This window comes from Hoplias malabaricus, chromosome 5 (assembly GCF_029633855.1).
Source record: "Hoplias malabaricus isolate fHopMal1 chromosome 5, fHopMal1.hap1, whole genome shotgun sequence".
Classification (NCBI taxonomy): Eukaryota; Metazoa; Chordata; class Actinopteri; order Characiformes; family Erythrinidae; genus Hoplias; species Hoplias malabaricus.
This window is the reverse complement of record NC_089804.1, coordinates 17,513,097-17,524,905: the sequence shown is the minus strand read 5'-3', so window position 1 is coordinate 17,524,905 and position 11,809 is coordinate 17,513,097. Positions and strand designations below refer to the sequence as shown.

The following is an 11,809-nucleotide window of genomic DNA, read 5'->3' as shown; positions in this document are numbered from 1 at the left end:
AATTACTCCATTTCAGGACATCTTAATATGATTTTATTCAATGGTGTCATGGACATGCCTCTTGGCCCACATTTGACATCAAATCTAGAAACCACCTTTCAAGATGTGAAGGAGTTATAAGACCCCCTTGGTCTTTGGTGGTCTGTCACATCGTCAGGATGGATTTACCCAAGATAATGGTGTTAATTATCACCCCCACAAGACGGAGCAGTTTGTGCTCTTTAATCCATGCCAGTCTGCATTGTTTTAACAGATCTGTGCTAGATATGTAAATCCCTTAATGGCAGGGCCTGGCCAGATAACACAGCAGCTGAAATCCTTCAAAGGGAAAGGAGTCCTTTATAAAAGCAGTTTTCTTAAAGTTAAACAGTCCACCATGAGCCCCGTTTTAACAGCAAATAAATGCAGCCAATTGTTATATGTGATTCTGTATGATGTAATTATGTCTATTGTTTTATACCTAAGATAAATGCTGGTAAAATGTATGCTTCTTACAATAATATTTGTTAAAACACTATTAATATTTACTTTGTTATGTTAACCAAAATATATAGCATGTGCAAATGTTTGGGGGCACGACACATTTGATCTTTCCTTTCCTGCTGCATAATTTCCCCAAACACTAAGAAACTATATTGAGCATTATATTTTAAAAATTTAAAATGATTTCAGTTGTCCTCTAAGGAAAAAAATCTGTCATCTGGCATGACCAGTAGTCTTTCTTTTTCAATTTTTCATGTGTTTTATTTTAGCAAAAATAATTCAACATACTCATGTTAAACTGTAAAAACATACTAATTTATAATTTACAATGTGTACAACAAAATAAATTTACACTGTATTTACAAACATCTCCAAACTGGTTTCCAACGCAAACCAGGCATTTGGTTGAAAGCGTCACTGTAAACTTCACCGCCATCACAGTTCATGTCCTTCTGCTGGAACTGAGGCATTCAAAGTGCAAAAAAAGAGTAATCAGTCCTACATTGCCTTGAATTAACAGTGCAAACGACTCTGCTGAAGAAAGTCCTGTGCAGAGTATCCAGGTGGGAAATAGCCACTCCTTGATGCCCAGTTTGCCCACCACTGGCCAAAATCTGCCCCATAGTTGGGATAGCTTTTAAGGTCTATGGTTTTGTTCGCTGGTTCTGAAGTTGCCGTTTCTGCCAAAGACCAGATTTTGGGTTTCTGGATCTCCTTACATGGCTCAACGGGTGACGCACATTCTCCCTCACCCGTCTTCTCCATCTTAACACTGGGAGAGTCTCTCTGACTCTGTTCCTCAAGCTTGGAACCGTCTTCATCTCCAGCACAATCTCCTTCCACATCCACAACTTGAGGCTCAGCTTCACCTTCATCTTCTGAGCATGGATCTTTTTGCGGAGAGCAGCTTTCCTCCTCACTCTCTGCCTCCTCCTCCTCCTCCTCCTCATCACTCTTGCCCTTGCAGGCCCAGCTGACCCGATTTTCCTTCTTAAGTCTCCTCCTGGCATTGGCAAACCAAGTGGACACCTGGGTCAGGCTCATTTTGGTGACGATGGCCAGCATGATCTTCTCACCCTTGGTGGGGTAGGGGTTCTTCATGTGCTCGCTGAGCCAGGCCTTCAGAGCTCCCGTGCTCTCTCTGCTGGCCGCTTTGACCACCCTGCTGGGGTCATGGGTAGAAACCGCTGGACGGTACTGAGGATAGTATGGAGCAGCTCGGGCCAAGAGAGCCTGGGGATACGGAGCAGTGGGCTTCAGGTCATACGAACCAGCCTGAAATGTTAGAGGAAAAATATTTAGCAGGGATTCAAATAAAGGAGTCCTTTTGTGGACGCACAACTGAAAATACGGTATGGATTCAGTGACTTGGATTTGGAGCTATGCTGGATAAAAGTTGCAAAGAAAGGCACTGGAAAAAGCATTTAAATTCGGATAATAAAAGAAAATAAAAACGTGCTGTTAATAAAGTGCTGTACTATTTGTAAAGTTAAAATTTACCTAATTTACTGTACAGTAAATATGCAAATGTAGTTTAGATTGAAAACATATTGTGTAAATGAAGCTATTTGCAGTCCTTTGAAGAGAAAAAAAAACACACTTAGAAAGTTAACTGCCCAAACTGCCCACATCCTCCACACAAACATTGGCTAAAAATGTAGCATGTATTAAAGTTAAAACAAGCCACTTTTTTTTTTTTCAGTGAGCTTTAGTCAGCAAATAAAATAAATCAAATACATTTTGTAAATATGTACTACAATCTGAGAACAAGTGCCAGAGAAAATCAAGGCCAAATATTTAGACAAGAATGCATATAAATTTAAATCTGTATTTAAGCAGTAAACCCACCATGTGCGCCATGTGTCCTGCGTGAGTCAGAGGGATGAAGCTGTAGCCGTTCACCGCGGAGAAGGGCCCGCCCAGCAGCGGCTGGAAGCCCGCGGTCAGGGACAGTGTCCTGTCCAGGAGAAAGCTCCCGAAACCTGGTGTAGAGGCAGGCATGATCACAATCACAGTGGAGCCCTGAGCGCGCAGCTCCTGTATTTATAGGACAGGGGGTGATGGGCGTGGTCAGACACTGTTGATTGACAGCGGCAAACACCGCGGCTAAATCCCTTCAAAGCAGCAGATCGGCGTGAAGGCAGCAGTAATCATCCTGATGTGCAGATGAGGAAGAGGGCTGCTTCTGCTGCTGCTGTTTGAAGGAGAAGGGAGGGTGTTGAGGATGATGATGGTGATGATAATGATGAGGGCCCTACAGATCTAAATTTGAGACTTTTTTTTCTCAGAACTTAAAATAAAAACATCTTTAAAAGCTAGTTCTAAGTTAAATTTAATGAACACGTATTTTGTAAATAAATAAAATCTGCATAGTTAAATGTTCGTACAGGTTTTTTTTGTATTTTTAGTGTATTTGATTATATTCATTTTAATGATTGTTATTATTATTTAAAAAGTGGGAGTTAAAAAAAGTAAAATAACTCTAAAATAATTTTATTTTGTTCTACTATAAAAAGCATGTGCAAATGTTTGGGGACATGCCACATGTTATTCCCTCACGCTAGGTAAATTCAGCACATACTTAGAAATTGCACTAACCCAGTAAACAAGGAACGTCCCTGGACGTTCAAAATAGGTCTAAAAGTAGTCTGTCCGTCAAGGGCATATTTTAAACGTCAATGGACGTCCAAAATCCATCTTAATAAGTTAGTTAAGTGGTGACCAATCGATAACGTCAGTGGACGTCCAAAATACTTATAACAGTCGTCTTTTCAATGTCTGTGTTTGGACGTCTTTTCAACTTTCATTTTCAACCTTAAGAGAACGTTGATTAGACGGCAGTCATTACGTTATTTCAACGTTGAATCAACGGCTAATTGTTTACTGGGAAGGTGTTAAATACTAAAATGGTTTCGCTTTTTCACTTAGAAAAATATAAAAAAATAAAACATATCCCTCAAAGACTGTGTAAGCCATAAAACCTTAATAAGTTTTATTTATAAAAATAAAAATGCTTGTAGCTACTTTTTGGTACTCAAACCAGGCAATTGGAAGGAAGCGACACTGTTGTAAACCTTTGTAATTTCTATTATTTATTTTAAGAATGTATGTCAAAGTTGTGTGGTTTTTTTTCAGTGGTCAGTCTGAGCGCTAATGTCTTCAGAAAGTGTGTGTTAACTTATTTAACTTATTTAATTGATGCCAGATAAAAGCAGGAAATAAAGTTAAATATTTTTTTATAAATCCAGTCTATATTAAATAATACATTAATTAGTATGTATTCTGGTTAAAATAAATCAAAATTTCCTGATGTAAAAAGAAAGAAAGAAAGAAAGAAAGAAAGAAAAATAAATAAATAAATCTGTCATGCTTCTACAGGGTGTTAAACGGGCCACAACAAACGTGTTATCAGGTCAGAATAAACGTCCTCGTTGCTGAGAGCGTTTCCTGTGTTTCGTGTGTGTCCGGGACGGTGGTCATTGCGGGTGATTATTGTGGATTTCATTAGCGGCGCAGTGTCAGGTCTGTCTCCCACATTAACCACGCTTCGTTCATTCACGAGTCAACACCTCCACAGTCGAATCACAACACGCAGCGCTCGTGACACTGTACACTGAGAATCATAAGCAGTAATATAGTGAGTAATATTTCACTCGTGGTGTTTATTGGTGTTTTCAGGTCTTTGGGTTGAAACGGCCCAAAAACAGGACCACTTCCGGCTTTCAGACAGGATTCTCTGTCGCTTTGGGCACTAAAATTAGTATAAACCCCTCTGTCAGAAAACGTTTGTCGAGTCACCGTGCACAGGCATTAGCATGAGTTTATTTGACAAATAAATACTCGATAAATGGCAGAATCTACTCTAAATGAAAATCAGAATCTTGATGAGCGCATGCGCGGTAACCTCTCGAAGGCCCGTTGGGTGGGACGTGAAGGGAGCCAGATGCAGCGGCTGGAGGTCAGAACATGCTCTAGACGTATCCAGGGGTGGAGAGGTGGTCAGTTCCGACAGTGCTGGTTTGATTTAAAGTGTCTGAGATGCTCATTGTTAAAGCTTTGTTATTAAATATGGTTTAATATTAATAATTAATTAATAATATTAATAATCAAACAATGTATATTATGTCGTAATTAAATTATTGTACAATTCACATTATGAATTATTACTTGTATTGAGTTTATCTATTATGTATTTATGTATATCAGTTAGGCTGACTGTAGCTGGTCGGATACAGGGCCATGTCAATATACATATAAACACAATAACGTGTGCTGGGAAAAGAATTGAATAAATCCACATAAGGGATTATTTGTTATCAAAATAATTTCAAAAGATATATACTTTTCGTTTTTATATTTATATAATAATGTAATTGAACTGCATTTATTATAACAGTATCTGGAGATATTACAAAACCAAAAAACACACCCAGTTGGAGTGTGTTTGTTTATTAATTTACCTTATTTTAACTTCTTATTTATTAAATACTATTACAAATACACTCAATTAAAAAAAACAGTAGGCCAAAACAGCCTTCATATAACTGCATTCTCACTGCATATGGGAGCAGTAGATTTGTGTGTCCCAGGGTATACATGTCTAAGGCTGAAACCAAAGCTTTGTGTTGTTGTTTTTTTCCCTAAGAGGAGGGTCCTGTTTGAGTTGCTGTAATGAAATGAGTCTGAGGGAGGCAAGTGGGGACTAATGGATATGATAATGCACCACATCACATGCTAATGGCTGCTGCAGAATTCCTACACATACATAAGAATACCTTTACTCCTTTAGCCTGGGGACAAGAGCACAGCAAAACTGGCCAGATATGGGCCACTTAGCCACTTTCACACAGGATCAAGGGAAATTTTACTGAGCAATATGAAGCAAAAGATGGATCCTGATGATAAATTAATTTTTTAGTCAATCTACATACATTTTCTTTGGAAAGACATTGCATTTTGAATATTTTAGACTGGAATAAGATAAATGAAGTACATAGTGTGTCACTGTTTAAATCCTTGAACCTTTGGCATATTACTCAGATATTAATATTAATGATTATTAAGGGTAGTGGTGTGTAATTAGATGTTTATAACCTGGACTGAATTGGTGGTGAAAATCACTGGAAAGTGTATGAGAATAGAAACCTATGGATTTGTAGGATATATAGGAGGTTTAATACAAAGCCATTACTATATAATTACATAATTTCTAGTGTTTATAATGGCTGATAATACTGTTGTAAGATAATAGTAGTAATTGTAGTATGTATTTATCATTTTTGCAATGTTTATTTACACTCAGATTTCATGTAAGTTTCATGTTAGCCCTCAGTAATAATAATAATAATTTAGTAGTACTATGATTATTACTAGTACTCGTATGAATTATAATATAATATATACTTTAACTGAAAGTGCTTATGCTAACAGTGAGTAAAGATATCAGACATACTTAAATAGTCTATTAAATATTTCATTTATGAATTATTATTTTTCAAAACACAGTTATTTTGTAGAGTTCTGTTCATGTTTCATGTCAAGAAAAAACAGAAGAGGAGTATTACGTGTTTTTCTGGGGTAGGTTTCTAGCCACTGGAGCCAAGGGCAAATACACTCGACTCGTAAAATGACCAGAACGATGAGTAATGCACAGGGCTTTTGCTCCATCTCTGTGGATAAACAGCTCTGGGCAACAGCAATTGTGTCCATTGCAAAAACGCCATTCCCTGATGGCAGAACAATACAGGTGTTCCTTTGCATGCTCTGGCAGGTCCAGACCACAGCATTTGCTCATAGGATGTCTTTCGTTTACAAAGAGAAGGAGGTCGGAAAAAAAAATTCACTATGCCTTGTATCAGAATGGCCACAGATAAAGAGGCAGGGGGACTGATAATCTTCATTAACTGCACTGAGTCTCTGAACAAACAAGGATCTCCTGTTTCACTCAGAATAAGAGAGAGCGGGAGAGAGTGAAAGAACTCTGAGAATGAGAGAAAAGAAAATGCAGTAAAAGGAAGCACAATTATTTTGATAAACCTGTTAATTTTCTTTCCTTAACAATTCCATGTGTTTGTTTTTTGAAAATGAAGTGTCAGCTACTAGTCTAACATTTTAGGCTGCTGTTCACAAGCAATTAAATGTTGAAAAGTGTAAGTATAACAGTATGAATGCTAATAACCACTAAGAAAAGTAAGAAAGTAAAAAGAGGAAATAAGAAAAAAAATCATCAAATGCACTGACAAAAACATCCAGCTACAAAACCTTGAGCTTATCAAAGTCATCAAACTAATTGCCATTTGATAAGATATGCAAATGTCGCCACCCCAAAACACTATTCCTGCAATATGTGGTTGTATTGGAAAGCTTCCAGGTCGCAATGAGGCTTCAGTATGTATGGCCTAATGAGCTGATAATGACAATAGGCAAAAGGTGTGACTTCATTTAGAGGGCCTTGCATACCACTGAGCTAACAAAAGGCCTGAGCACGTAATTAGAATAGACTGTAGTCAGGGCTGAATAAGATCTGTTAACAAAAGCTTGAAGGGAATCCACAGAAAGCATTTAACACCTTGTTCATGTTAGTTTTTCTTTCTGAATAAGTGCATCTTTTCCCCCCACTTGACATCTGAGAAATAGCTGAGAGCAGCCTTTTAGCACTTTGAGCCAGAAGAGGAAATATGGCAAATCCTGGGAAAACTGGCTTTGCTGTATTCAAGCAAATGGTTTATTAATTTACTTCTCAGTCACAATTTCATTGTAAAATCATGATGCTAGTTAGCATACAGTGATGCCTAGCATTGTTTACTTAAATTAAATTGTAGTAATACCTTGTTAGAGCAATTTGACTCCATATATTGCAGTTAGTTTGATTACCTTGATGTACTTGAGATTTCATAATTTTTATTTATTTTTTGGTCAGTTGCTGTGTCTACCATTTTGAATTTGTGCCTGTGTACAATTTAATGCACTCAAACAATCTCACAATGCACCACAATAGGTATTGTACAACCCATGTGCACTAGAGTATAGCAGATACACTGCATTGTCATGTGTGCAAACCCACATGAGCTATTGTCATAATTACTCATTTACCCTCCTAAATTCAGCTACCCATAAGAGTGCTCTATATGGTGAGTAATAATGAGCCATTTTACGTATGGAGCCATTAGGAATACACAGCTAGGGTGTTTGAGGTTTCTTACTTTGTTTCCTTTTTATTTATTTCTGTCTTTGGGCAAAATATTGCTTAGTAGTCGTTAGCATTTATATTGGATTACACTGTTTATCATCAACCCATTTCACCTTGCTGAATCTGATTTTTTTCAGGAAATAAAAGTGGATAAAGCAAAAATCTGTGGAAGAAATTGTTCAGTTATGAAGGCTAATCAAAGTCATGGTGAGTATTTTATTGTATTCTTTTCTTACTAAAGGATGTTTTGAGAGAAACAGGAGATACTTTTTTATTGAAAAAAAAATCCAGAAACGTGTAATTATGGGTTTGAATTTAATCTGGAATTTAAAATTCAGGTAACTCAAAATTTAAGACAGCCTGTTAGCTAATTTCTTAAAATATAACACTCTTATTTTGTTCCCCCTTCTCCCAGATATTTTAATACAGGACATTTCTTAAATAATACTTCTGGGGTGTTCCAGTCCTGCCAGCTACTTTCCCAAATCATTAATTACAGTAACATCCTGATATAGTGAAAAATCAACTAATCCAGCTAGCATAAACAAGCATACCAGCATGCTAATCTTTTGTAAGAAAATTAAACTCTTAACCCGAAAGCCCTCTGTGTAAAAATGTATCAGTGGGTTGTTAATGGCCAGATATCTCAGATTAAGAAACTAATCAAACTGATAAACCCTCGCATACTGAAATGCATTGTTGTGTTTGGGCCCCCGAGATCTCCCCTGGAAAAGCACTAATGGGATTTAGGAAGGGCCCACAGTCCCAAATGGAAGGCTGTTAGCATAGCGTGAATGTTATCAAGCTGTCCCACCCCTTCGCTATCAACTCCCCCCGCCACCAAAGTCCCATCTTTTGTCGTTTTCCCTTATCAGCCGCACTCCATCACTCCCTCTAACAGAGAAGTGGCACTGCAAGCAACCACCAATGGGAGGATGTCTTTGTTGGGGGGCTGAGTGGATCCAGCCCCCTGCTCTCTCTCCCGGGTGTGTTTTGATTGACGGCCCCTGCGTGGGGTGAGTGACAGGTGGCGTTCGTTAGCCTGCAACAAACACTGGGCCAGAGAGGAGGCCTGGCTCTTGTGTTAAGTCCCCTGGTGTCATGGGTTTGTGTGTGTTGTTTTGGGGGGGTAGGGTGTCCTCATCACCTGAACAATACTCTCATATGGTATAATAGAACACAAATTCTTTAACAGTTTAGGTCAAGTGGTTTCAATGTACCTTAGGGACCATGCAGGTATCAGGCAGTATCAAACTGAGCTGGATTTAAATATCACACACCAGATTAACCCTTTAAATATCAGGACCTGAAGGTAGATTTATGCAAATCCAGAAGTAGTTGTAGCCACAGACTTTAGCTTGTTAGAGGTTTCTCCTCTGTCATGACACTACATACTTCCCATGGTGCTAGTACAGCATCATTGTTATGAATGACATATGGAACCAGTGTCATGGGTTTAAAATTAAACTGCAGGTATTCTCCCTGTATCTGTGTGGGAATCCTCCCACAGTCCTTGGTAACACGGTTGGTAGATTGTGTGTGTGTGTGTGTGAAACTGTCCAAAGGTGTAAGTGTGTGGTGGCCTGAGACGGATGTGGTGTGGGTGTGGTTCATACGTTACATAAAACGACTGAATTAATGCATTACCTGGATGCCCCCCACAGCTATAATGCTGCAGGTTGATTTATTATGATACAAGACATTCAGCCTTGTAAGGGCACAGGGGACGTCCATTTTGTATTTGGCATTTTTTCATTCATTCATTATCTGTAACCATCCTGGAGGAGGTGCCAGTCCTTCACATGGCGACACACACTCACACCTACGGAGACTTTTGAGTCACCAATCCACCTACCAACATTTTTTTTTGGACCGTGGGAGGAAACCGGAGCACCCGGAGGACACCCACGCGGACCCAGGGAGAACACACCAAACTCCTCACAGACAGTCACCCGAAACGGGACTTGAACCCTGAACTGTGTGACTACGACACTACCTGCTGCACCATCGTGCCGCCCTTAGCATTTTTACATTTTTCATTAAAACCTACAGCAAGTCAACTCTAAACCTACAGCTAGTCAACTCTCATCTTGTTCCTACAGTATGTACATTCTTTTAATGTTACATTTTAAAGTTTCTAATTATAATTATTTTGTCATAATTACAGCCTAGGATTAATGCTAATATTGGCCTAGTATTTATCTTATTCTCATATGTTATAAATAAAATAAAAGTTTTATTAGCAATTATTACTCAAAGCTGTTAAGGCCTAAATCACTATGCAAAGTGTCTGCTGCAGTGATGTAGGATTGCAAAGGCTAAGTGCTTGTGTTTGTGATTAACAAATGTACATTTATGCAGCCATTTTCTCCCAGCTAGGTCTTACAATCAGTACCTGGGGTGCTTGTAAAGCATCTGTGACGTGACATCTACATTTTGGGCCATTTGTAAAACAAAGGCTACAAGGAAGCTAGAAGCCTTAGGCTGCACAGATTCAACCTCCCAACCTCCCTGGCACAATAGCAAAGCCCTGGACTGCAGCGGGGGGGAGTCGCCCTCAGATGGAAATGAGCAACCGAACCAACAATGTAACGCCTAATCTCTTCAGAGGGCCAGGAATCAGTTACACAGCAGTGCGGACCAGCTTACCATTGAAAACACTGGCCCCCACCAAACACCATTCCTGCGAGCACACATACACCCTCCCTGACCCCCCCTCATGCGTAGCCACAGGATCCCCTTACACATGGGCCAGATACAAGCTAAGCCCCCCCCGCACCATGACAACAGAAGGGGTTGGAATAAGTGGGGCGTAGGGGGGGCAAGACCCCTCAAAGCACAGGATTAGAGCTAATGTGCCCTCCCTGGGTTCTAATCTCTTCAGAGAGGGGACTTTGTTTGAGGGCTGGAGGGTAGTCAGATAAGTATCTATTACAGCAACTCCTTCTTATCTTCCAAGACCCCCCCACCCCCAACACACACACACACACATCCCACCACACCCCACCTTGCCCTCCAACACCCATCAGAAACGAGGCACAAAACCACTCCCATGTCTTCCCCTCTCACTCCTCTGATACCCAGAAAGGACCCAAACAAGTGCTGCTGCCCTTTTGGAAGCTAAGCTGGAATTAAGGGCTCAAGCCTTATGGAAGGCCAACAAGGCCCATATTTACTCCATCTGGGTAAGCACAAAGCCAAGAGGGCTGATGAGAATCAAAGGAAGGGTGAAAAGAAGCAAGAAAGAATGGAAGAAGCTGATCTTTTCTCTGTCACACTCTGGAAAGTGGAGGGAAGGTGGGAAAAGTGTTGGACGCAGAGGGCCGAAGCCGAAGATCTGATAGGATGTAATCTTGTTAGGCTCATCCCTGAGTGTGATGAAAGGACTGTGACAGATTATCAGGAAGATCCAGAGTAACAGGTTTAGGTCTAGGCCCAAAACTATGCTCAACAAACAGCACAACATACCCGTCATTAAGACCTGCAAGTCTGTTTTTTTTTGCGGTGGGGGTGTGGGATTACAAGCTTACTTTATGTTTTGTGAACCAGAAAAGTTCAGGAATCACTGCATGAGACTCAGTGTTCAAGAACTGAGTCATGGTGAGCCTCAAACTCACACCTAAGTGACTTGTGACTCCCACCTAGTGATTTGACATGCACTCAAACTCCAACTCAACTTGGACTTGCCCCTCAGTGACTCTTAGTTCTTCTCAGATTCGCACGACTGTTGCGCAGGTCTAAAATCTGATTTAGGCTCCTGCGTTCAGTCTAGGTCTTAGCCTGGACAAGTGTGTTGGTGTGTCTGTGTCGAAATACAATTACACCACCAAAACACTAGGGCTGAATTTCAAATACCTTTCTCCATTTTATGTAGTACACAGTGCAGTTCATTCATTATCTGTAACCGCTTATCCAGTTCAAAAATAGATTTTTCCCTTAGTTTTTTCAGTAACATTTGTATGTCAAGTCTTGCCTCTGTACAGTGCAGTGTACATTTTTAACAAATCATTTTGTCCAAAAACTCATTGGGTTAACACAGACTTAATGTTATAGATCTGAGTTGTAAGGTTTTTCACAACAAAGTTTGTGATGTAGAAGTTGGCTGAAGATGAATATGAAAATGATAAACAATTACAG

General features: G+C 39.6%; 1 protein-coding gene across 1 annotated transcript; it reads right to left on the bottom strand.

Annotated features, from left to right (window-relative positions):
- Positions 1 to 844: 844 nt before the first annotated feature.
- irx7 (iroquois homeobox 7) lies at positions 845 to 2,484 on the bottom strand. The gene is made up of 2 exons (XM_066673025.1): positions 2,332 to 2,484; positions 845 to 1,758 (listed from the first exon to the last, which is right to left on the bottom strand). The coding sequence occupies exons 1-2, from the start codon at positions 2,482 to 2,484 to the stop codon at positions 997 to 999; spliced, it is 915 nt and encodes a 304-aa protein (XP_066529122.1). The 3' UTR covers positions 845 to 996.
- Positions 2,485 to 11,809: the final 9,325 nt, after the last annotated feature.